This window comes from Pelobates fuscus, chromosome 10 (assembly GCF_036172605.1).
Source record: "Pelobates fuscus isolate aPelFus1 chromosome 10, aPelFus1.pri, whole genome shotgun sequence".
In the NCBI taxonomy this organism is placed as follows: Eukaryota; Metazoa; Chordata; class Amphibia; order Anura; family Pelobatidae; genus Pelobates; species Pelobates fuscus.
In genome coordinates, this window is record NC_086326.1 from 145,493,073 (window position 1) to 145,520,731 (window position 27,659).

The 27,659-nt window shown below is 44.9% G+C and overlaps 2 protein-coding genes across 2 annotated transcripts in view; both read right to left on the reverse strand.

Annotated features, from left to right (window-relative positions):
* Positions 1-331: 331 nt before the first annotated feature.
* Positions 332-1,580, reverse strand: LOC134575281 (gastrula zinc finger protein XlCGF17.1-like). The gene has a single exon (XM_063434545.1). The coding sequence runs from the start codon at positions 1,367-1,369 to the stop codon at positions 659-661; it is 711 nt and encodes a 236-aa protein (XP_063290615.1). The 5' UTR covers positions 1,370-1,580; the 3' UTR covers positions 332-658.
* LOC134574848 (uncharacterized) overlaps positions 1,437-27,659 on the reverse strand; it is a 31,018-nt gene continuing 4,795 nt past the window's right edge. Inside the window, exons 3-4 of the mRNA XM_063433905.1 lie at positions 1,538-2,103; positions 1,437-1,451 (exon numbers count right to left, since the gene is read on the reverse strand). Of these exons, the coding sequence (XP_063289975.1) occupies positions 1,437-1,451; positions 1,538-2,103 (581 nt within the window). The remainder of the gene's footprint in view (positions 1,452-1,537; positions 2,104-27,659) is intronic.

Genomic DNA, 27,659 nt, shown 5'->3' on the forward strand with positions numbered 1-27,659 from the left:
CCCCACCCAGTTCACACACACTACACAAACACACACTCTGCTCTATATATACACACAGTGTGTGTATTTAATGCAGAGTGTATGTGTGTGCATATAATGCAGTGTGTGTATGTATGAGTGCATTATATACAAACACACATACAAACACACTGCATTCACACACAAACTGCATTCATTATATACACACACTGTAAATAAATATTCAATTAATGTAATTTTATTGGGATTTAAATTTTATTTAGAAATTTACCAGTAGCTGCTGCATTTCCCACCCTAGGCTTATACTCACGTCAATACGTTTTCCCAGTTATTTGTGGTAAAATTAGGGGCCTCGGCTTATATTCGGGTCAACTTATACTCGAGTATATACGGTAATAAATCATATTAATACAATTATAATTCAAATATTTTTATGTGGAATAATCCATTAAACTTTCTATGTGGCTCTTGAATATTTCTAAATTTTACCATGAGGCTCTTACAGGTATGAAGTTTGGTCACCCCTGGTATTTTGTTTTACCCCCTGCTCTTCCAAAAGCAAATTTGTAGGTGGACAGGCACACGGCGCAGTAGTGCAGGATAGCATTCAATGGTTCTTATTTCTAAATAATGTATTAATTGGAGTGTAGCATTGAACAATGAAACATTTCAGACATTCTTAACAAGAAATAGTTTTTTCTCTTGTGTGAATCAGCTGATGGGTCTTAAGATTTGCCATTTGTCTGAAACATTTCCCACATTCTGAACATGAAAATGGTTTCTCTCCTGTGTGAATCCTCATATGTGTCTTTAGCTCTGACATTTGAGTGAAGCGTTTCCCACATTCAGAACATGAAAATAGTTTCTCTCCTGTGTGAATCCTTTGATGTGCAATATGAGCGGAAGAGGCACGGAAACGTTTTCCACATTCTGAACATGAAAATGGTTTCTCTCCAGTGTGAATCCTTTGATGAGTCTTAAGAGCTGACAAGTGAGCAAAACATTTCCCACATTCAGAACATGAATATAATTTCTCTCCTGTGTGAATCCTTTGATGTGTGTTACGAGAGTTAGAGTACCGGAAACGTTTTCCACATTCTGCACATGAAAATAATTTCTCTCCTGTGTGAATCCTTTGATGTGACTTAAGATTTACCATTTGAGAAAAACATTTCCCACATTCAGAACATGAAAATGGTTTCTCTCCTGTGTGAGTCCTTCGATGTCTCTTAAGAGCTGACAAGTGAGCAAAACATTTCCCACATTCAGAACATGAATAGGATTTCTCTCCGGTGTGAATCTTTAGATGAGACTTAAGACTATAAGAGCGACTGAAACTTTTTCCGCATTCTGAACAGGAAAACGATTTATCTCCCATGTGAATCTTCATAAGTTTATTGTGATTTGATGTTTCTTCTCCTGTATGAATCCTTACACGTTTCTTAATATCTGAAGTTTCAGTGAAGCATTTTCTACATTCAGAAGAGTTTTGTATTTCAGTATGACAAGTGGGGGTAAGAAGGTCTAAGGTGGTGAAATGTCCATCCTCGTATGATGCTGATTCCTCCTTAATAAGAGTAGATGAATATTCTGTCTGTGTATGTTCTGTAGGTGCATAAATGTCTATGTTTCCGGGAATTTCTTCTTTGTTTGATACGGATTCATTATTTGATGTATAGTCCATCTGTTTATCTCCCATGGGTGTATAAACCTTGATACTGGAGAGAGTGCCGATTTCACATGAGGCTGATTCTACCTTAACAAGGTCAGGTGGATATTCTGTCTGTCTATGGTCTGTGCCTGTATAAATATCAGTGTTTATAGGAATTTGTTTTTCATTTGATGTGGATTCACATTTTGTTGTATAGTTCATTTGTGTATCTCCCTCGGTTGTGCAAATGAAAGCTTCAACAAGATTTCCATCTTGCCATGAGACCGATTCCTCCTTAATATGAGTAGATGGATCTTCAGTCTGTATATGTTCTATGGGCGTATTAATGTCTCGGAGATTTACTTCCTCGGATTCTGTAATTTCACGACAGAAATCGTTATCTTTGGTTACATAATCCGGAGAAGAAACTGAAGTGTACAATCCACTGATTTCATTTCTGTTTATGGAACCATCTACTGGAAAGAAAACACTTTAGATTAGAACATTTTCTTAATTGCAGTGGACTTAACAGGCTAGGTATAGATGTCTCAGGTGGTTACTAAAGCAGTGAAGGTACAATAACATGCAATAAGGACATTACACACGTGTAACGTAACTTTCTAATCTAAGACTGGATATATATAAAAGGGTACTGCATTGGGGGTCTCTACACTGGAAAACAGAGAACTTTTTTTTTTTCTCTAACAATCTTTATTGCAGGTGGGGTGGGGTTTAAATCGGATCTAGGGCATCCATGACGGAATACATAGGACATCCATGATGGAATAATTCTGTCATAAATGGTTAAGGAATAATAAAGTTGTCATTGTTATTCTCAGGTCCTGTTTCTGTAACGTATTGTTAAGTTATGCAATGTTTTGCTCTCCACTTGTGTTTTACTATATCAACTGATATGTAACGGAACCCTCCGATACATTGGTACTTGGAGAGGTTCAGCCTTCTTCCCACCGACTAGAGGCCTGATCTGGAATGGGGTTCTGCTTTGGGGAGGCAGGTACATGGGGGCCATTTGGGCTACTTCCTCCCTGGTTTGGGTTTTCAAGTTGGGATATCCTTGTTATAAAAGGTGATTCTTTCTCCATTGCCCTCTGTTGGTGGAAACTGGGAAATTAGATGATTTGTAGAATTACAATATAAAAAATTAGTAAAGTGCAGTAATTTGGAAAATTCTAATTGTTATATATTTGAGAAATGATGTTGTTTTTTCTTCACTTTATGTATGTTTATATGTTTATGGTTGTCATCACATGTTTAAGAACCAATTCCCAAAGGCTATTCCTAGTTCAAAATAAATTATTGTATGTTCGTTCCAAAAGGAAGAGTGTCCCATGTGGATTTTTAGGGATTCCAGTAACAAAGTCTACGGACCTGTTGGCTGGCTGCACGATCCCTCTAGCCTGGGACAAGTAAAAAAGAGAACTAGACCTGAGGACCGCAAGTGTCTTCGTAAAGTCAGGAGCAATCACTATAAGCAGAGCTGTTGATACCGGCTTGTGGAACTAAAGAGGCAGAGGGGACAATACCATCCTGAAAGAAGAGAGGTGCAGTCTGGTCACAGATATACCTGGGGCAGGATATAGCAGTAATTATAGAGGTAGAGCGAGAGGTAGAGGAGGTCCTGGAGGAAATAGTGGGAATAATAGAGGAAGTGTTAGTGGAGATAGGTATTACCCAGCAGCGCAGAGACCCCGCAAGAAAGAGGATAGGGACTTTGTGGGTTTGGCTGACACAGTCATGGAAGACTATTGATACCGACCGGGCTCCATCCCCCTTGGCCGAGCGGAGCCTATGGTCTATGTAGCAATAGGGGGGAAAAGGAGTTCCTTCATGATTGACACTGGTGCCGAACATTCGGTGGTGACTGACCTAGTCGCTCCTCCTTCAGGAAGAACTATTACCGTAATAGGAGCAACTGGAAGGAGTGCCGCTAAACCGGTTCTTAAAAGTCGACTCTGTACATTGGGAGGCCACGTAGTAAAACACCAGTTCCTTTATATGCCTGAATGTCCAGTCCAACTGCTAGGACGTGATTTGTTGTCAAAATTACAAGCACAGATAACATTTCTGCCTAGCGGAACAACATCTTTGAAGTTCAATGGACCTTCAGGTATAATGACAATATCTGTACCAAAGGAAGAAGAGTGGCGACTTTATACAGTGTTGACCAGCCAAAACCCTAAGAGTGATGAATCCTTGATCAATATACCAGGAGTGTGGGCAGAGAATAACCCACCAGGACTTGCTCGCAATATCCCACCAATTCGAATTTAACTAAAGCTTGGGGTTTATCCAGTAAGCTTAAGGCAATATCACATCCCACAAAAGGCCAAGAAGAACATACAATCTTATTTGGATAAGTTCATAAGGTATGGTATCCTAAAATTCTGTACTTCCCCCTGGAACACCCCATTGTTGCCTGTTCAAAAGCCCGGTACAGATGAGTATCGCCCTGTGCAGGACTTGAGAGCGGTCAATGATGCGGTAGTAAGTATACACCCAGTTGTACCCAATCCATATAACCAGCTTGCTTTAATTCCGGGCGGGGCTACCTACTTCACAGTTTTGGATCTCAAAGATGCCTTATTTTGCCTTCGAATTGCTGCGGAAAGCCAGTGTATCTTCGCATTCCAATGGGAAAATGCTGTAACGGGCTCGAAACGCCAGATGACTTGGACAAGACTGCCCCAAGGGTTTAAAAATTCACCTACCCTATTTGGGTCAGCTTTAAGTCAAGACCTACTGGATTTCAAGTCCATCCCAGGAGAGTGTGTACTATTACAATATGTAGATGATTTGTTGATAGCGGCAGTTACAAGAGAAATATGTCAGCAAGCAACACATGATTTACTACACATTCTTTGGAAGGCAGGATACGAGGTGTCCAGGAAGAAAGCCCAGTTGTGTCAGCCAACTGTCAAGTATCTGGGATTCCATATCTCTGAAGGTCAAAGGATAATGGGGCCAGAGAGAAAAGAAGCTGTATGCCAAATACCAATACCCAAGAATAGAAGACAAGTGCGGGAATTCTTGGGGGCAGCAGGCTTCTGTAGGATATGGATTCCCAGGTATGCGATATTGGCGAAACCTCTTTATGCGGCTATAAAAGGTACAGAACACGATCCCTTCTTGTGGACACCCGAACAGCAGAAGGCATTTGAAGATGTGAAGAAGGCATGGATGAGCGCCCCAGCATTAGGTCTACCTGATCATACACGTCCATTCTATTTATATGTACACGAGCAAAGAAGAATGGCTGTGGGAATATTGACACAGTACTTGGGATCATGGCAACGACCTGTTGCCTACATGTCTAAGCAACTGGATGCAGTGGCCAGTGGTCTTCCACCTTGTCTAAGAGCCGTTGCTGCCGCCACCCTGCTGGTAGCTGAAGCTGATAAGCTCACTTTGGGTCAGGAACTCTACATGCGAGTCCCGCACGCAGTACAGACGTTGCTAGACTATAAAGGCAATCATTGGTTTAGCAATAGTCGCATGACTAAGTATCAAGCTATGTTATGTGAAAACCCGAGAGTGCATTTAGAGACTGTTAATACCTTGAATCCAGCTACCCTTTTGCCACAACCTACTGAGAGTCAACATGATTGTCTGGAGGTGATGGATAAAGTGTTCTCAAGTAGACCGGACCTTCGTGATTTTCCCATCCAGAACCCCGATGTCCAGTACTATACAGACGGTAGCAGTTATGTGAAAGAAGGGATTCGCTATGCAGGATATGCAGTAACAACGATAGATAAGGTGATAGAAGCTCGGCCATTGTCAAAAGGAACATCGGCACAGAAGGCAGAACTAATCGCACTCACACGAGCGTTACAATTGGCTGAAGGTTTGAGGGTGAACATCTACACGGACTCCAAGTATGCGTTTTTAACCACTCATGCCCATGGAGCTTTGTATAAAGAAAGAGGACTACTGAACTCAGAGGGTAAAGAAATCAAGTACGCGTGTAATCAAGTAAAGCGTGTAACTCAGTCGGAGTGACGAGGGGATATTGGGACTTCAAGAGTAAACAAAGAGATCAGCAAGTAGGTGTTTTGACGGCCATAATAAAGCCTGACCACCTACCCACGTTACATAGCCAGAGTGTCTTGAAGGGACCTCTGAGAAGGGAAGAGAAGACTTGAAGAACTCCATTCCCTGCAGCCCTTACATCCTGGAAGCTGAAGTGCCATCGCACGGATGAAGAATTAGGACAAGGATGTCAGGAGAAATGTATTTGATAATGTGTATATTTGTGTTTTTAATTATTCAGGAAGGTAGAGGTACCAACACACATGGCTGTGAGGTTTGCATTAAGGACTACCAAAACAGGTAATCATATTTCCCAGACCCTTATTTGGCATTCACAATATGAGTGTAAAGGATATGTATCTAAGTGTAGATACTTAGGTATAGATTATAGTGTATGCCATTTAGGAGTAGGAGAACCTAAGTGTTTTTTAGTAAATATCATTTTTATTTGTATTTTGTTTTTTTTTCCCTTTTTAAGGGAATATCAGCGGTCGTTTAGATAAGGTTTACAACGTTGTCACAGAATGATATAACCAGTAATGCTGTAAAAACATAGAAATTTGCATAAATGATCAAGTAACTTTGGCTTATAGCGGACTCGCAGGTCCATAGTTATATGCATAGCTTTTTGGCTCGCAGGCCTCAAGTGTAGAAGATACTACATTCACCTGTGAGGTGTCCCATACCCCCCCCCCCCATCCCGCACCCCGATCCCCCCCTCATGGCCCACCCCCCAGCATTTGAATATGTATGGCTTTTTGTGTGGTTATCATCCAGTGGATTACCTGATTTTCTTTATGTGTGATGTGTTTGTGTCTTTGCAGTAGTGTTATCTTTGTCGTGTTTATTTGCGATTGTCGTGTGTAGGGAGTAACTCATGTGTTCCTCTGAGTTTAGGATCGGGTTATGCCCCTCTGCCGTGTATTGTAGATATATCGTATCCCGTCAGTGATGTGACGGTGTGTCATGTCCGAGTACGGTTCGGGGGGGGGGGGGGGGGGCAGACCTTGTCTACCCCATTCAGCTATCCATTCTCTCGCCCCTAAGTTCCTCTGAGCAATGAAGCGCTCTGGCTTTCTTACTCCCCTTCCTTGCCCTGATAGTTAGGGTGGTGGGCGCTGTGGTAAGGGAGTGGGGGGGGGGTCTTCGGGCCAAGCCCTTCCGCGGGTACCGGGGGGGGGGGGGGGGGAGAGGGAAGGGAGGGGGAAGGATATCCCATCTCCCCCGGACGGGTCATTGGTCAGGTATCGTCGAGGCTTGTATTTTCGTCTTTAGGTACTAGTGGCTATCGTCAAGTTGGTTTTCATATCGAAGCTTATTTTGGAATTCGTCCTTTCCTGTCTCTAGGATCCAGTGTGTCCATATGTCAATATAGGCCGTCGGAGTGTTCGTAACTGTCAAGTTTAGTTCCTCCATTGATCTGAGTTCCTCCATTTGGTTGAACCAAGTTTTTAGTGATGGTGTTCTTTTCTGTTTCCACAGTTGGGGGAGGACCAGTTTCGCTATGTTTCATATTCTGATAGTCATGGATTTTTTGTATTTTGATCTGGGGACGGAGGTATGGTGAAGTAACATCGCCGCCGGTTCCAAGGGGGGGGGGGCGCATCGGTGAACATCCCCAGTATTTTATGTATCCCTTCCCAGTAAGGTTTGATCATCTCGCAATCCCACCAGATGTGTTTTGTGGTGCCTATGTCCTTATCGCATCTCCAGCATAATTCTGAGTGAGTCGGGTCTATTTTGTGTAGGAGATGTGGTGTCCTATACCAGTGTGTTAATATCTTGTAGGCGGTTTCCTGTGTTTTGCTGTGTACTGAGCAATGGTGTGTGAGATAGCACATGTTCTCCCATTCTGAGTCTGAAAATGTGTTGCCTAGTGCTGTCTCCCATTTTCCCATGAATTGGGGTGTCTCATGTGGGGTCCCGTTTTGGAGCATGGAGTAGAGCATGGACACTCCATGTGGTGCTAGTGTTGGTTGCATGCAGATGGTTTCGAACGCGGTTGGGTCTCTAGTGAGAGCTCGCCTCTGCGGTAGGGAATGGACAAAATTGGCCAGTTGTTTATGTTTAAAGCGGTGCATGAATGTGGGGGTATTGTCGCCGCCCAGCATGTCTGTAAGTTGTTTACATTTCCCGCCCCTTAGTATATGGTGTAGTCGCGGTGTGGGGTATGGCAGGATGCGATTAAATGCCTGCGGATCCAGGCCCGGCGGGAATGCCTCGTTGTTCGTCAATGGGACCAGGGGAGAAGGATATGGTGCCAGGTTTCGTTGTTTCGAGACCCTTCTCCATATACCTAGGGTGTGTTTCGTGTAAATAGACAAATCTTGGCTATCTGTGGCCTCACGCACCCAGGGTAGGCCGGATATCAGCCTACCTGCCTCTGCCTCCTCTACTGTCTTCCACAGGTTTTGTACTCCGTCTTTTGACCACTCCATCACCCTCTGCAAGTGAGTGGCGACATAATATAAATGGAAGTCAGGTAGGGCTAGTCCTCCCTTATCTTTGGGTTGCATTAGTGTGGTAAGTCTAAGTCTGGGTCTCCTTCACTCCATATGTAACTGGTCATAGCGGTACTTAGGGTGGTAAAAAACTTCTTAGCGATCGTTATGGGGATAGCCTGAAGTAGGTATAGGAGGCGCGGAAGGAAGTTCATTTTAACAACTTGGACTCGGCCCAGCCAAGATATATGGGGGTACGACCATTCTCTCATGTCTTTTTGAAGTGTTAGGAGCATGTCTGCAAAGTTCTCTCTAAACAAGTCGCCGCTCTTCCTTGTCAACCATATTCCCAAATACCTTATCTTGTGATCAGCCCATTGAAATGGGAAGCTGTGTCGTAGTGTTTCGGCCCGCTTGGTAGGTATGCTAACATTAAGAATGTATGATTTTGAGTGGTTGATCTTCAGGTTAGAGATGTCTCCGAAGAGCTGGAGGTCTTTCATGATGTTGGGGAGAGATATCTCTGGGTTGGATACTATGAAGAGGAGGTCGTCCGCAAATGCGGCTACCTTGTGATGTGTGTTGCCCGTGTCTATCCCAGTTATGTCCCTGTTTTGCCGAATGTGTGTTAGGAACGGTTCTAGGGCTAATACGAAGAGCAGCGGGGATAGGGGGCAGCCCTGCCTGGTGCCGTTGTGGATGTGGAACGTGTCTGTGAGTGCTCCGTTAACCAGAACTTGTGCCGTTGGCTCTATGTACAGTGCCTCAACCCATCTCCGTATACGTGGTGCCAGTCCTAGTTGTGCCAGGGTTTCGAACAGGTAGGTCCATCGGACCCTGTCGAATGCCTTCTCCGCGTCTGTCGACAGCAGCAGAAGATCTCCAGATTGACCCCTCTTTCCATGCATAAGGGCCAGTGTTCAAGTGGTATTATCTCTCGCCTCCCGCCCTGCTACGAAACCCACTTGGTCTGGGTGGACCAGCGAGGGGATGTGTGCTGTGAGCCGCGTTGCTAGAATTTTGGCCAATAACTTGACGTCGCAGTTAATGAGCGAGATCGGCCTATAATTTCCACAGTATTCCCCATCCTTCCCCTCTTTAGGAATAATAGTTATGTGTGCCGTTAATGCTTGTGTGGGCATATGTTCTCCTTCCCTAATTGCATTGAACGCCTCCACCATTGGCAGGTAGAGGTATTCGGCGTAAGACTTGTAATATTTTGTCGGGAGTCCGTCCGGTCCCGGACTTTTGCCCTGTTTTGTGCGCTTAACTGCAGTTTCTAATTCCTCTACTGTAATTGGTTCATCTATTATTTCGGACGTCTCCCTGTCTAGCTTTGGCAACTGGAATTTAGTGAGGTAGGCTCGTATCTTATCCTGTAATCGCATTTTTGCTGCGTCAGTTTGCGGTTGCGGCAGCGTGTAAAGGTCTGAGTAGTATGTGCGGATCGTCTTTAATATGTCCGTCGGGAGTCGGTGGAGCGTCCCATGTTTATCCCTAATTTTTTCGATGTATGTCTGTTGTCTTCGTTTGGTCAGCATCCTGGCCAGCAGTTTGCCGCTCCTATTCCCGTGTAAGGCAAAGAAGGCTCTATGTCTGTTTGCGTCCCTGTGGTGTCTGGAGTGTAGTAGAGTGGTCAGGTCTCGTCTCAGTTGCAGTAGTTGGGTCTGATGGGATTGAGTCTGTGTGCGTTTGTTGAGGTCCTCTAATTTATTTATTTCGGCAATGAGCTCGGCCATCCGGGCCTCGGATTGTCGTTTCAGTAGCGCCCCTTGTTTTATGCAGTGACCCCTTATCACACATTTGTGTGCCTCCCATCTAATCGTTGGTGATGTATGTTCTGAGGTGTTAAGGTCGAAGTATTCCTTGATTGTCTCACCTATGGAGACTGAGGTGTCCGGTCTGGAAAGTAGGTATTCATTAAGTCGCCATTTAGTGATTGAGGGGCGGAAGAGCGGGGATGTAAGCCACACCTATGGTTACGTCTGTTACCAGGGGGAGGTGGTGTTGTGGAATGTAGATGTGGTCTATACGGGAGTAGGAACTGTGTGGGTATGAGAAGAAGGTGTAGTCCCTATCTTCTGGGTGGTGGGCTCTCCAGCTGTCTATGAGTCGGTGTTTGCGGAGGAGGGATTTTATATTTTGGAGTTGATAGGTTGGGATGTGTGAAGTGCCTGTGGAGCAGTCCCATGAGGGGTCGAGTGCTACTTTAAAGTCCCCCCCAAGTATGAGTATCCCTTCCGTGAAGTCCTGAAGTTGGTGTAGCGTTTGATTGAGAAAGCGGTAGTGTTGTTTGTTCGGGGCATAAACGTTCGCAAATGTGTATGTTTGGCTCGCAATTTTCCCCTTCAGGAATAGATATCTACCCTCCCTGTCCGCCCTACACCCCCCCTCCTGGAACGGCACCTTCCTGTTAATAAGTATTGCAGTCCCCCTGGATTTACCAGCATGGTAGTCACTATAATATCCGTGTGGGTAGTGATGGTTGGTCAGTTTGGGCCTGGCTCCCTCTCGGAAGTGTGTCTCTTGGATCATAACTACAGAGGCTCTGCTACGGTGGAAGTCTCTTAACGCCGCTGATCTCTTCTCTGGACTATTCAGTCCTTTGGCATTAACTGTGAAAATAGTAAGGTGGTCCGGCGTCATGTCACTAGAGCAATGTTACGGGGGTCTTCCCGAATGTCACTGTCTTGCGTCTTCCCCGTCCAGGGGAGGAGAAAAAAGGGGGGGAGGGGTGGGGAAGGATGAAGGACAGGGAAAAGGGGGGGGGGGGGTGATGGGCCCACTACCGGTCCCTAGAGCCCGGAAAAAAGGGGGTATGTCGTGGGATAAGTTTTAGCGAATAGAATAGAATAGGGGAGGTTTCGGCTACCCTCCCCAGTTCCCGTCACCTAGCGGTAACGGTTCGGTTGTAGGCGTCGGGGAGCTATTTCAAACACAACCACCAGTGGTGTGTGTGATTCGCTCACCTGTTGGGTGGCGCCTCTGCCTGTGGGGCGTCGGAAGGACGTCCAAGTGCACCTGTTTGTGTGGGTGTGTACCCGGTCTAGTACCGGCTGGGTTGTCCTCGGGATGGTCAGGGTCAATTGTGTGGCATATATGGTGTGTATCTGATTTCCCTCGCCACAGAATGTGTTGGCCATAGGGCCAGCATGGGCGTGCATGTAGTAGTGTATGGTTAGTGTCTGTGTCCGGCATCAAAACATATCACAAGCATAAACTTTCAATAACATTTCAACAAAATATATCATAACTGGTGCAATACCATTACGGCATTTAGGGTCCCAACATTTATATTGTACAAGCTTTCTTTTACATTAGTATGTTGCCCTCTCCGGTTGACCACTTAGACTATTTTCCATAAGTCCTCCCTCCTTCCCCTCCCTCTTGTGACATGGTCCCATCTGAGCGCACTGGGTATAGGGTGTCGTGGGGTCCCTTAGGGGGTCCCCTAGTGTTATCTGGGCCCTAACAGTGTCACTTTTGTCTGCTTACTGTGTGCATTTCCCACCCCTATGTCACCTCCCCCCCGAGGGGTTCTCCACCTCGTCTTCTCCCCTCCTGTGGTCCCTCCCCCCTGAAGGAGGCGATGCCATCTTGCAGCGTGCAATGTTTGTTACCTGTTGAGGTGGTGGCCCTCCCCCAGGTGAGCCCCGCCAGTGGTGCCCCCGCCTGCTCCCCTAGGTTCATCAGAGGCCGGGCAGCCCCAGTGGCCGGGCCCAGCCGGGCCGTTGAGCCCCCACGCATCCCCCTTAATTAATCACCATGTAACTAAAGCAGGTTTGAACATGTGTGTGACCGGTTTCTTGCCATTTACTCTCCCTCCCCTTCAGCGGTGAACCCTGTCATCATTTAGTTAGCGGAGGAGACCGGGAGGGGGGGGGGGGTCCGGGCTTTTAAGTCTCTTCCGAATTTCTCTGTCTCCTCTCCGGGGCTCGTGTTCCCGAACCCCCCCCTCTCCCATGAGCACAATGTCCGAGTGAGTGTCTATTTTAGACCGCCGACATGGCGGCATACTTGCGGTTTGCAGAGTGCGCCTCATTGTCTCGGGTAGGTTGTGGAGTCTGAATACTGTTGTCTCTCGGTGAGATAGGTCGGGAAGTGGTCTCTGTTTGTAGCATAAGTCCGTGGGTCACCGGGAGGGCTCAACGCTTACGGGGTCTCACATGGTCGCTCCCGTTGGGCGGTTAGCCTGTTGCTGGGTCCTCCGAGGCCGGGTTGATTGCAAGGCTTGTCGTTGCGGATCTGCTTGGAAGGCGTAGAAGGCCATCGGGTCCAGCCATGACATCTGCAGTGGTGGTAGTTGGAGTTCGCATTGTAGGTCGTGTAGATCCTCCTCGCTTTTCACATTAAATGGTCCGTTTGGGGTTGTGACCTGTAAGCCTGTTGGAAAGTTCCAGCGATATCTGAGTTTATTAGCTTGCAGTGTTCTTGTCAGCGGGCGCATTGCCCTGCGATATGCCAGTGTCGCTGGTGACAGGTCTGGGTATAATTGGATTTCTATCCCATTGAGAGAAACTTGTTTCGTGTCTCTCGCCTTGCGCAGTATGTCCTCCTTTGTTTGGAAGTGAGTGAGGCAGCATATTACATCTCTAGGCGGGGAGTCAGGTGGGCCACGCGGTCTGAGGGCTCTATGCGCCCTAACAAATTCAATGTGTGTCGTTTTTGGCCTGCTGAGGAGAGTGTTGAACAGTTCTGTGAGGGTTTCTCTTATAGGGGTGTCTTGATCTATATCCTCTGGTATATTCGGGGCCAATACAAACCATTGTGTGGAAATCTATTCACAAACCGGACTTTACATAGGACACGAGGCCATGCGTTTAGACTGGAAGAAAGAAGATTTCGTCTAAGGCAAAGGAAAGGTTTTTTTACTGTAAGAACAATCAGGATGTGGAATTCTCTGCCTGAAGAAGTGGTTTTATCAGAGTCCATACAGATGTTCAAACAACTACTAGATGCATACTTGCAAAGACAGAATATTCAAGGATATAATCTTTCAATGTAGGGTAATAACTGCTTGATTCAAGGATAAATCTGACTGCCATTCTGGGGTCAATAAGGAATTTTTTGTCCTAGCTTGTTGCAAAATTGTGCTTCAAACTGGGAGTTTTTTTTTTTTTTTTCTCTTTTGGATCAACAGCAAAAAACAGGTGTGAGGAAGGCTGAACTTGATGGACGCAAGTCTCTTTTCAGCTATCTAACTATGTAACTATGTAACTATGTAAACCCCTTATTCCTTTTTTTTTTTGTCAATCTTTGTTTTATTGAGGCATATTTGGTTTAGGGTACAGAATAAAGAAGGGAAGACAATGATAAGTTGTACAAGTTGGGGTTGTCACATCACAATACATATTGTCATAGAGAAACATCAGCCTCATTTTTTTTTTTTACATGCAGAACAGGTATATACCGGAATAACAAATATAACCATAAACATAGACATCGCCTATCTAGGTGAATTATTAAGGTAAAGAATCAGTATGCTATTCAGCACCGTAGACGTGCTGTGGGCGGTTAAGTCGACAGGTAAAATTTATATCATTCTAACTTTCCAGTAAATTAATGACATGAATAGTGCGACAGTTATACATGTAACCTTAAACTGTGCGATGTTATCCTCGGGATTAAAGAGAAGGATGCAAATGTAAAACTGGGGAAAGCTTATGTAGATCAATCTGGAACATGGAATAGTAAGTCTAGGTATGTGCTGGCCATGATTGGAGGTAAACTAGTGTACACTGGCATGACAGAAAAAACTGATAAGAGTGTAGCCGGGCCTGTGCCCTTCAGTCTGCCAGATAGTTAAAAAAGGGGATAAGCGTCTCAGTCGGAGACAAAGTGTATATCAACTGAACAATTACAGTAAACTTGGCCGCGTGAGAGGTGATGTTAACCATTTGAGGGACTAAGCAGTAGATTCTAACAAGGTTTATGAACAGTAATAGTAACTTCCCTACTTCAAGGTTTAGGCTCCTGTTAGTAGCGTGGTTGCAAGTAGGGTTAGTGGTTACGATATGTTTCTTGCAGGGTATTATATCAGGGTCAGGTAGTGTGACCTATTGCATGAGTAGCGTTCTACGGCGTGATACAGTGGTGTATTACCCCTAACCGGGGGGGGGGGGAGCGTTAGCGTGTTGGTACCTTTCGCAGGAAACCCCTTATTCTTATATTTTGACGTCGACCCCTATTGTCCAAGTCTTCTAGGTGTAGCGCCATTTGACGGAGTTGTGTCTCCTGTCGTCTTATGACCCCCATGTTTGCGGCCTGCGCCGTCGCCATGTGGTCGCAGTCCGCTTCCAATTGTGCCAGTCTTGTTTGCATACCTTGTACATCCTCCCTGAGAGCGTGTAGTTCTCCGGTTATGGATTGCTGTAGTGCTGCATTAGCCTCTTTCAGATCTGCTTTAGTCAGCAGATTGCTGATCAGGGCCACCCAGTCCGGCTGGGGTGGGTACGTTGGGTTCAGTGAGGCTTCATCTGGCTGGCTCTCTTGCGGTGAGGCCGGGGAGGATAGATCTGAGGCCTCCGTGTCTCTCTGGGCCCGGGCGGCATGTTCCGTCGGCGCCGTAAGATATTGGCGCATCCCCGCGGTGTGGGACCCCCGCGGGGTATTCGCTGCGTGGGAGGCTTGTGTCGTCTTGTGTGTTTTGCCCATGTTGCCGGTCACGGGTGCTGGTATGGCGGGGATTTAGCTGGAGCCTGGAGGGAGCTCGCGGGTTATGCTGCCATCTTGCTTGGCGTCCAAGCCACACCCCCCCGAACCTAAGTGTTTTAATCCAGAGTATCAACCCCGTACAATTTGGTTGACCCTTCGGAATGGAGACTCACAGGGGACCCTAATAAATAAGACCGTGCTAAAAACCGTACATTCTTCGGCTGCTATTTGATGCTTGTAAGGCGATATCAAGTGGTAGAAAACCGTGGAATGTATGTGGGGATCTTAAATGGGAAAGAACGTATGGGTCTAATGATAAGTATATTTGCCCCAGCAGTAAGAACAAGTATATAGATCCAAAATGCTCAAATAAGAATTATAATTATTGTCCATATTGGTCTTGTGTAGGGTGGGCAACTTGGGGACAGACAGTAGATAAGGATATGATTGTTACTAAGTTGCCTACCAAACCATATTGTAAGTCTATGGAGTGTAACCCAGTCCATATACTTATTAATAATCCTGAACAGTTTATAGATAGGTTCGGAAACTTATTTGGGTTCCAGATATATGGGACAGGTTTGGATCCTGGAACAATATTATTTATAGGGATAGAGACCGATACTGTGGCAGCCCAGACTCATCAGGTTTTCCATTCTTTCTACAAGGAGATGAGTGTAGAGAATAAGATCCCCCATAATGCTAAGAACTTGTTTATTGATCTAGCTGAGAGTATTGCCGTTAGTCTTAATGTAACCAACTGCTATGTGTGTGGAGGTACTAATATGGGAGACCAATGGCCCTGGGAAGCAAAGGAGGTAATGTATTCCGGTTTATTTATTTATTTATTTATTATTGCCATTTATATAGCGCCAACAGATTCCGTAGCGCTTTACAATATTATGAGAGGGGGATTTAACTATAAATAGGACAATTACAAATAAACTTACAGGAACAATAGGTTGAAGAGGACCCTGCTCAAACGAGCTTACATTCTATAGGAGGTGGGGTGTAAAACACATTAGGACAATTGAACAGATAACATCTTCTCAAGCTGATTATCAAATGAGTGTTAGAGGTAAATCTGAGTGGCGATTAAAGACCTCCATAATAGGTTATGTTTGCATAGCAAGGAAAGGAATAATGTTTAATACATCTTTAGGTGAATTGACTTGTCTAGGGCAAAAAGCTTATGATGATGATACAAAGAATACAACTTGGTGGTCAGCTTCAAATATCTCAGAACCACTTAACCCGTTTGCAAGTTATACCAATTTAAAGGATGTGTGGTTTGACCTGTTACATCTGGTTGGAAAGCCCCAGCAAATTTGTACTGGACCTGTGGTAAGAAAGCCTATTCGGAGTTACCACAGGACTGGGAAGGGGCATGTGTATTAAGTATGCTCAAACCATCCTTCTTCTTGTTGCCAATTGAAACAGGAGAGACTTTGGGAGGTACCTGGGAAGATAATGAGTGGCCTCCCCAGCGTATTATAGATTATTATGGGCCAGCTACGTGGGCAGAGGATGGTGCTTTTGGATATAGAACCCCAATATATATGCTCAACCGTATTATAAGGTTACAGGCTGTAACGGATCACCTGGCACCCCGACTTGGTACCTCCGTTAATGGATGCTCCTAGTGCTTCCTGAGGACTCCAAGCACTCTGGCAGACACCATAATCACCGAATCCGAGAAACCTTTAAATTCTCCCAAGCGTATGAATGCTGTAGACCATTGAATAGGAACCATACAAATAGGCTTGTACTCCTAGCAGTCAACTGGAACAGCATACAATAAATCCTTCCCCCAATAATGAGACGACACATCACTTTGAGGTTAAAACAGGAACTCTGGACTGGCTCATCCAGCCTGGCTTTTATTTCCAACTCACACATACAGGCCACACCCAGGGGGAGGCATAAAAGAACCAATGACATAGATGTTACCTCCCACACATCCCCTCCCCTTAGTGTGACACATAATCCCATTATGCATACAGTGTAACATATACTTTTACACAACTTTCATAACTTTAAAACCATACATCACATTCACATAAAAATACATATCCACAATCAATCCATTCAGGGGAACAACATATTAAAAAATGGCATGAATCCGACCAGGGGTTAAAAAGTTACTAAAAGTATCTTTTGTTCCTTTCTGGCTGGCAGAAAAACATCCCCACAATGCACCCTGGTTTCCTCCCTTCTGCCCTGGAGTTAATTGGAGAAGTAATCCAATTACCCAGGACTAAAGGCAGACTCCATTAACCACATGGTTGCAAAACAACATAAAACACTTTAGAATACATAAAGTCACATTTACACATAACACACAGACATTTCACCTATCCCCAGATAGCTGGGATCTGCACGCACAAAACTACCGAATAGCGCGCAGATCCTACTCACACAGTACAATTGCCATGGAGCTAAAGTCTTTCCCATAGTCTTTCATTATATAGATAGGCTCCATGGTATGGCTATCTGGGGTATCACATTCCCATAAAGTCTGGTCCATAGTCCAAAGGCAAGAGGCGGGCAAGCAGCCCCCTCCAAGGACACGTGGCGAGGTCGGTTTCGCCACACAGGCAGTGGTTGAGATAATAACCAATGAGACATCGCAAGCGCTCAATCTCCTAGCGAAACATAATACTAGGATGAGGACAGCCGTTTACCAAAATAGATTAGCCTTGGATTAACTATTGGCAGTAGAGGAAGGTGTATGTGGGAAGTTTAACCTAAGCAATTGTTGTCTTCAATAGCCATATGCCATATGGTTAAATTAGCACATGTACCTACTCAGGTATGGAAAGGGTATAATCCAAGTAGTTGGTTTGGTAACTGGTATGAGCAGTTTGGAGGACTCACGGCATTGGTAGGTGGAGTCATACTAATCTTGATGCTGTGCCTTCTCCTACCATGTCTTATTCCTTTGGTAGTTAGGTCTGTGCAAAGCATTATAGAGAATATAGCAGAGAGAAAGGCTGCTGCACAGATAATGGCTATATATAGGTATGAGGCTCTAAATCAAGGAGAACTAGTACAGGAAGAGGAATGTTGAGGGATTCATATCTTAGGGAGTCGCAAAGTCTGGTCTGGTTCATGGCAACTTGAGGTGTAAGCAAACTATGGTTAAGTGATGCATCTGGAATTGTGAAATATAAGAAGCATCAAAGGGGGGAATGTGGTGGATTCTCGGTAAAAATAAATTTAGTAGGCCGAGATTGCCACGTGGTATGTGTACGTGCATATACTGATGTATCGGTCGGTTGGTTGCACGTGGCAAAGATACAATCAGTAGTGTACAGAGCATGTGCAAGGATACAGGATATAGTATTCCCCTCCTCCATTGTGCTGGGCAAGCCATGTGGTCAAACAGGAAGTTAGTCTTTGTTCGGTTGATTGGGTGAGAACATGTGTGGGTGGAGCTATATGCCTATATAAGGGACCTACACTGTTTTTCAGGGCTCAGATCTTGTTGTATTTTGGTGACATTAGTCCCTCTGAGTCCCGGTCGGTGAATCGAATAAAGAATCTCTTCCTTCCTGAAGAAACCTGTGTCCATCTCTCTGTGCTCGGCTTCCGTCAGTTTCTCCGGTATTACAGAGACACAAGAAAGTATCAATAGACATGTTTTGTATTGTACCATATTAATCCATTGTTACATCTAGCATTATAGCCTTTTGTAAGCAATTTGTTTTGTATAATTATTGTAGTAAATTGATATCCTGATAGCATCTGCTTACTTGTTATTATATTTAATATACACTTAATATCACAACGTTTTGTGTCTTTTCTATCCACATATTCGACTATAATACCAAGAACTTAAAAAAAAAAAAAAAATATTAGTGTTATTTATTGCTTAATTATATATTAATAAAAAGATTAATATTCATCTTTAATTCACGGCCCCAATATTTAACGTTAGCACTTCATGTGGATTATTTCTGCATTTCACTCAGGGGTTCACTAGCTCTGTCTAGCTATCCCTGGGTTATCTGAATACACTTGCCTCTGGCTATCTCTGCCCTATTTCTCTTACCATTTTAGCAATATTTAGTGAATCAGACACTATTCAGCTGTTGCGCATAATTTCATGAAATTAGTTATGCAAATTTATGGAAATTTGGTACATGATCACTTCCTGTTTTACACCCTATATAATTTGCTTTATGTTTATGTATGGCTGTCTTGAAAAAAGTCCATGAGGGACTGAAACGTTGTCCTTAACGTGTGCCACTGTTACACAATAAATGACACCTTTTCCCAATAGAAGAATATTGATTGCACAAAATACAAAGTCCTCTGAGTGCACTTTTGTGGGAAAGTATATATATTCCTCCTTTCACAACGACTCCTGGCGTAAATGCTGACGTGCCCACCTATAGTCCATCAGAGAATATGCAGCCGTTACTGCAGAATAATATTTTAGGTGAGACTCAACCAGACAATCGATTAGACGGAGCAATATCTCAGCCAATATCCAGAGTGTTTTATAACCAGAAAAGAGACATGGTATCCCACCAGTGTCCCTGAATTAAAACAATTCTGGCCATTTACAATTCGAATGAGGATTATAAAGAAGCCAAGTATTAGTCAATAAAATCCTATATGCAATACCCTAATTAACTTCCCCAAACAATGAACCGACCCAGATAGGAAATGCTGCTATAGTTTATGGACTTTAATGACAACACTAAGTGCCTGTAGGAAGGTCATCCGCAGTATGATATTTAAAAAGGAACACTATAGCATTAGGTATACAAACCTAACGATAAAGTGCCCCCGTTTTTGGTATATATAGGTCTCCCCCTTTTTCCAATAAATGTAATAAAATAAAGCTTTTCTCCAGCGATTAAACTCCCTCTGCGCTGCTCATCTCTCCGCTTGGTCATCGAGGAGGCATGGCCTTCTCCAGCAATGACCCAGTACAATATTTCTAATAGAGGAGTTTTGGAGACGCGATGCGCATGCCCAGAGTTACACACAAGCATTTATTTCTTCATAGGAAGTTAAAATAGTGATAAAAGTTCACAATTAACTTGATTAATTCAGTATCCAATAGCTATGTTTAACTAGGATGGCAGACAAGTGTTTTAAATCCACTAATTGTATTTGTAATTGGATCACCAGTTGTTTGCACTTGACGTTGTGATTTTTTTCACTGGTTTTATTTGGATGTGATTATATAAATATGAACTACTCACACTTGTTATTTAGACTTGACAAAGGCACATAAGAGTGCCGAAACACTGTCTGTTTTGTGCTCCTTGAACAAAGACTGCCTTATGAGAAAACCACGGGTGGGCCCAGACATTGTATACTTTGTTCGTATTTAGTGTCCCGTTGCAGTTGTGTTATTTGTTTTGAGCTCTTTGCCTTTCTACACCTCTCTGGTTGTCCTTTCAGCCGTTTTTCCCTACTTTTTTTTTTTTTTTTCTTTTTCTTTTCTGCCTTGTCACCTGGTGTCCCATTACTTCTACTTTGTATCCGCGCGATTGGTTATTGCCATTCCGGTATTCTTTTCTTCCTGCCCAGGCTGTCTAACGGAACAGGTAGAACCATTTTTTTCTATATTTTTCCATGCTGGTCAGTCTGCGTGAATTTTTTTTCGGCCAACTTGAACACGTGACAGCTGCGACAAACGCTCCTTCCCACGTACGTTTACCACAAACTCCTGCAGGAGTGTGGAAGCTCGCCTCCTGCCCACCGACTATGGTCCAAGACCGTTTGGGAGCTACCCTGCACAGCCACCATTAACAGCTATCCCTAGGTTCCCCATGTATGGCACTGTAACGGACCGTTTCAGCATAAAAGGGGAAAAATCCGTTAAGCCGATAATCCCCTTTAGATAGACCAGCAGCTACTATAAGCACCAATTTCCCGAACTCCCAAACTGCACGGATTCACCAACTCTCGAACAGCAGACACACAAACCCTGGAAGCAGCCGAACAGGAAAAGCAATACGAACAGCTTACACTCCTGGCAGTCGGCATACAGTCAGATTCCCCCCAAGAATGAGACAACACTTCAGCTTCAGGGTTAAGCAGGCACTCTGGACTGGCTCATCCAGCCTGGCTTTTATTTCCAACTCACACATACAGGCCACACCCAGGGGGAGGCATAAAAGAACCAATGACATAGATGTTACCTCCCACACATCCCCTCCCCTTAGTGTGACACATAATCCCATTATGCATACAGTTCAAAATATACTTTTACACAACTTTCATAACTTTAAAACCATACATCACATTCACATAAAAATACATATCCACAATCAATCCATTCAGGGGAACAACATATTAAAAAATGGCATGAATCCGACAGGGGTTCAAAAGTTACTAAAAGTATCTTTTGTCCCTCCTGGCTGGCAGAAAAACATCCCCACAATGCACCCTGGTTTCCTCCCTTCTGCCCTGGAGTTAATTGGAAAAGTAATCCAATTATCCAGGACTAGAGGCAGACTCCATTAACCACATGGTTGCAAAACGACATAAAACACTTTAAAATACATAAAGTCACATTTTACACATAACACACAAACATTTCACATATCCCAAAAAGTCCCAATAGGTCCACGGATGGCCCTTAAAGGCCCAGTAGCAGTAATATAAACTATTACATGCCCAAATATAGTTTTTACAGTGCAATATGTCCAGGGGCCATAGTCGCAGGGCAGGAGGCTAGCAACCAGGCTTCTCCAGTTCACAGTGGCGAAGTTGGTTTCGCCACAGGCACTTTCTCTTCATTCATATGGAACCGAACACTTGCTCCATGGCGGCCCTTCAAATGAACCAAAGCCACATATAGTCCTCAGCGGTACTTAGCCACGAACACTATGGAACTAATTTTGGCATGAGGACTTCATGGGCCCACGGTCAGCTCAGTGGGACTTAGCCGCAAATGTTATGGAACCTTCTTCGGCATGAGGTGACCGTGCAGTTCTCGGACAACTTGTTCCGGGGTTTTAAACTACATTGAATTCCGCCAGGAGAGCACTTTTTGGAGGGAAGGTGCCTGAGACTAAGGAGAACAAGCGCTACTTAAGAGCCAGGTGGAGGACCCCATATTGGGGACGCAGGAGCTCTTGAAAGTTGACCGGCAAAAGCACCAAACGTCCTGGAACTATTTGGGGCCTAGTACAGCGTGTGCGGCCATTTAGAACATTAACACGGTGGTGTTTCCCCTACACTGAATGGATCTGAGCGCTATTTGGACAACTTGGGCGCTCAGATCAGGGCTATTTGGGGATGTATAATATGTGAGGTTATTTTATGTTTTTATTATGTTTTGGGGTGTTTTTATATTTTGTGTTGGGCTCTCTGTTCCTGGGAGATAATTAGCTTACAGGCCTTTAACGCAATTATCTCCCAGCCCCAGATTCTTAGGAGGGGATTGTGTTCAATACAATGGAGACCCCTGCTGGGGTCTGTGCATAAAAGGCTGAGTTTGGCCCATTAAAATCAGTTGACTCCCAGAACTATGTGTCGTCTAGTTGCTGGGGGGAAAGGGTCTTTATTAATACAGTGCTTCTTTCAGCTTCGAGGAAGGAATAGCGGAGATACCTAGTCGTGGTATCTCCCTCTACAAATACTGCTACTCACTGGCATTATTTTACAGTTTTATTTAGCTCTGTCACAGAGCCATTGAATACAGGGGTGAGCCACCTTTTGTTTCTGACAATTTGCTCTGTAATATAAGGATATGAGTGACCCCCCTGGTGTAAAACTTTAGTTTGCCCTCAAGTTACAACTGCACAGTTATCCATACTATAAATATCCTGGGCATTTGGGTTGAGCTCCCTAAATCACAAATAGCTTAATCCAGCCCCAGGCTAAGCTAAGTAAAACTTATTTTAAAATGTTTTTTTGAGTGTTGTTTAGCATGTGGGTAGGAAAGGGGGTTAAAGAATAATGTCAATAGTACATTATTCAAAGGGAAAAAAGGGCTGGAGAAACCCTTTCTATTTATGCATTTTGGAATAAGGAACCACCAAGCCACTTATACATTAAATGGTGATGAGTTAGGGATAACATTAGATGAAAAGGACTTGGGAACCATTATAGATCACAAGCCAACAATGCATTTCTGCCATTGCATAAGCTACTAAGGTGCTTTCGTACAAAAAAAACTAGTAAGGGGGATGGAAAACATTAGTTATGGGATTCTCAGCCTGAAGAGGTTGTGTTATTAGAGTCTATAGATGGCTTGAATGCTTCCTTTTTATAAACAGAATATTCAAGGATATAATTGACATGTATGTAAACAGTTTGTTGATCCAAGTAGAATTTTGATTGCCATTACGGAGTCAGGAAGGATTTGTTTCCCTCTTTGTGGCATAACTGGAAAAGGCTACACTTGTTTTGTTTTTTGTTTTTGGATCAACAGCATAAAGGTATGGGCTTAAGTTGAACCTGATGGACGTTAGTCATTTTTTCAACCTAGACAACTATGTAAATGCCACCGAGCAGATGATCAGAAGGAGAGTTCGTATCACAGACACAATATTTACAACATCAAGTGTCTCTGCATTTTAAGGAAGTCCATAATTCAGATCCATCCCTATTAGAGTTCACAGGAATCCAGCAAGTTAAAAAGAATTGGAGAGGGGGCAATTTTATACAGGAGTTAGGAAAACAGAGATGAGATGGATATTCAAATTAAATGCCCTTATTCCCATTGGACTGGATAATGATTTTGAGATATGCCATTTTTAAAATTAATTTGTTTTAAATTTTTATACTTCTATTTATTTACTTGTGTATTTTTCTGCACTTTTGGCATATATTTTTTTTATAGATTTTATATGGAATTTTTTCACAGTCCATTAGTCACAAATGTCCATCTCAGATCTGAATAGTAATTTTATACTGTATTTATTGAAGCCTTTTCTACACTTTTTAAGGGTTGGATTTTTGAATGGTGACACTTTATTATCCACGGGTGCTATTACTAAGATTGTTATGATTTAATTATATGATTAAGTTCTATAATAATGCTGTATCTAACCTTACTATTTCCCTTATAAATGTTATATTATGGAAACTCTTGTGTAATGAATGTTACTTATAACTGATTTGTATGATGGACTACTAATAGGCTTATTTTGCACAAACAAAACTCCATATAATTTACCAGTTACTGTGTAGGATTATGATCAATGTGTATGATGGATATTTAATGTGCTTATTTTAGCACAAACAATACCGGATGAAATTTACCAGCTATTATTTAGGAGCGGTTTAATAACTGTTATTAGAGTTGCAACAGAATGGACTGTATATATAATGACATTATGGAAAAAGCACTACGCAATACGTACCCGGGTGGGCGGAGCTTAAACAGCTGTGGCAGCCGGGAAAGACGAACAGTACCGTGCGAGAGCTGGTAGAGCTGGGACCGCAACCTGACTGCACATGAGAAGGCAGACCGCAGAGACACCAACACTTTGATGGGAGATTCCTCCGTGATTAAGCGTGGTTGTGAGTAGCGGGTACATGTACCATAGTACTCCCCACTTTATCTTGTAAGCTGCTTGTGGCAGAAACAGCCACCAGAAACTCGTATTTACATTGTTATTTGTCCCTAACCCTATATGTCCATGCATCTTGTATATTGTACCAGCATGTTAAGGAAGAATAAATGTGCACATACCGTTATTGGGTCCGTGGGTGGCCGCCGTTCGCCTAATCTCCACGTGGCGGCGGCCATCTTAACTGCCGAACAGCGGTGTTTGGTCGTCGAGCGTCTGGAACTAAAATCGGACGCTCGACTACCCAGACACCGCTCAGACCTCCAGGATCACCAAATCGTATGATCCAAACTGCCGAACGGCCCGCCGTTCGGTAGTTTGCATTCCCCAGTCTAGGGGATTCATCCGAACCAAAGATTGGGGTCGGATGGCTGAGCTGTTCGGCACTTTCCATGCAGTGAAGTAGACCGACTACAGGGCCAGAATCTATGGAGCCGTTTTCGGCTACTGTGTCCCTGCAGTCGGTCAAATCTTTAAATACCTGTAACTCCCGAACCCCTGGTCTGATCTGGGTGAAATTTGAATATTTTACTCACCCAGAGCAGACCTACCAGGGGACCCCTCGTTTATCCTCGTACCCCCCGTATTTAGGGGTCATTCAGAAACTGGGGAAAACTCGGTTCCCTCTAATTAATTTACCTGCTAATCTAAGGGGAGGAGAGGGAGGGGAGGTGATTGTGAGGTGATTGGTTGTTTTGAGTTACCTCCCTTGCATGGGAAAAAGCCATAAAAGAAACTGTGTGAATAAAGCTGACAGTTGACCTCCAAGCTATGTGTCGTCTAGTTCCTGGAGGGAAGGGATTGTAACCACGCTACCCGTTTGATACCTGTATTGGATTGCTGTTCCTGTCTACCAGCGGAGCTACCTTGGATCGTACCTCTACTCCGCTACAATTGGTGGCAAGCGACGGGATCGTACTACACAGCAAGAGGCATTCAGCAGGAATTAAAAAGGACTGAATGGAAACAGATTATACCCTCTTGAAACGGGATACGCTAAAAGAGTTACTGGAAGCGAGAGGGAGGATAGCAAGCAACAAAACAAAGGCTATCCTAATCGCAGAACTCATGGAAGGAGACAGAGTCGCAGCTGCTGCAGCGCCTCCAAGGGAGGGGGAAGAAACTGAGTTTACCAGAGAATATCGGGCCAGGATGGCTCTATTCTCACCAGCCATGGCAGCACAGAAAGCAGACCAGGTGTACAACGATGTACAGGCTCTCTTTATGCAGCGATCAGCGCAGGGAAGCGCAACATCGGCCCCCACCCCGCCAGCGAAAGCTAAAATACCGTACCAGGTATTCAAAGCGTTTAATGATACCGAGGGGGACATTGATGGCTATTTACAGAACTTTGAACTTTTGTGCCAGCTGCATGCCATTAGCCCTGAAGAACAGGTACGAGTGCTAGCGGGTAACCTATCCGGCCGCGCAGCAGATGCCTACCGAGCTATGCCGGCGGAGGATATCCGAGACTATCAGAAGGTAAAACAAACCTTGCTCGCACGGTATGCCATTACACCTGAAGCATACCGAACACAGTTCCGGGAATTACCCAAATCAGCAAAAGACTCGCATGCAGAATTTGCACACCGCCTACAACGGGCAGCTAACGGGTGGCTTGAGGCAGCCAAAGCCGTCACGGCCCAAGAGATCCAGCAGTTGATGATGCTGGAACAGTTCTACACACGTTTGTCTCCACAGTTACAGATCTGGGTAAGAGACCGTAAGCCCCGTACTCTGCATGAGGCCGCTCAACTAGCAGATGAGCATCAGGACTCCCGGCGGGAACAGCAGTTCTCCAGTAGAGTGCAACCTACGCCAGCTGTTCCCCAGCTTACCCCAGCAAATCCACCCCGACCAGGGGGGACCTACCAGTCCCAACCCCCCAGGTACAACAACCGGGCGTCTGTCAGGTGCCATGCATGTAACCAGCTGGGTCACATGCAACGAGACTGTCCCCAAAACCGGGCCAGACCGGCCTGGACCCCTCAACGACCACCAACCACCCCCCGAGCTGCGGTACACTGCTATCAGGGCAGGCCCTGGGCTCAACCTTTCACCTCTACCCAAATAGAAGAACCCTTGGGCACCCTCCATGAGGTAAACCCAGTCCAGGCGGCCTCAGCCAACCGCCAGGGCCACCGGCAAGTGGTCCATGTGGAGGGCAAGCGGCTGGAGGGGTTAAGAGATTCTGGGGCCACCATCACTCTGGTACGGAACCATTTAGTGGCCCCGAACCATCTCACTGGGGATTGCATTGCAGTTCGAGTGGCAGGGGGAGCTATCTACAAGGTACCCACTGCTAAACTACATTTGGACTGGGGAGCGGGGGCAGGACAAATTGAAGTGGGGATGATGCAGGATCTACCTGCCGATGTGATTTTGGGGAACGATTTGGGGGAGCTAACTTCCGCTTTTGTTACCCGGCCTCCTCCACAGGAAGCTTACCCGGTCGTCACCCGCCAACAGGCTCGCACCACGGCACCCCACCTTGACTCTGAGGCTCAGGTAAGCACAAACCCCCCTGATCACACTGTATTACCCTGGGCTGCCCCATTAGAATTTGGTAGCGAGGTCGCCCTGGACCCGTCCCTACAGGTTTACAAGGACAGGATAGATAAAGACCAGACTGGCAGAGAGGGGGAGAGATATGCTTGGGATAAGGGGTTATTATACCGGTATGCCGAAAAGGTAGTAGCCGGATCCATTCCTGTACCCATTAAACAGTTAATTGTGCCTCGAAAGTATCGACGAGAGTTAATGCGGATCGCCCACGACATTCCCATGTCCGGACACCTAGGGATCAGCCGAACCAAACATCGGCTGTTACAGAACTTCTTCTGGCCAGGGATATCACAGGATATTAAGCAGTACTGTAATACCTGTGATACCTGTCAGAGAGTAGGAAAGCGGGGGGACCGATACAAGGCCAAACTACACACCCTGCCCATTATTGAAGAACCCTTTAGCCGGGTAGCGGTAGACATTATCGGACCACTGAGACAAAAAAGCCCGTCCGGTAAGAAATACATATTGACCGTGGTAGACTATGCCACTAGATACCCCGAAGCAGTAGCCCTGACGAATGTACACGCAGAGATCATAGTAGACGCCCTCATGCGTATATTTACCCGTATGGGGATTCCCCGGGAGATCATTTCAGATCAGGGTACCCAATTCACGGCTGAGGTCACGCAACAGCTGTGGAAAGTATGCGGGGTCCGAGCTATCCTTAATTCCCCATACCACCCCCAGTCCAATGGCCTCTGCGAACGGTTTAATGGGACCTTAAAACAAATGATCCGCACGTTCGTAGCCACTCAGAAGAACTGGGAG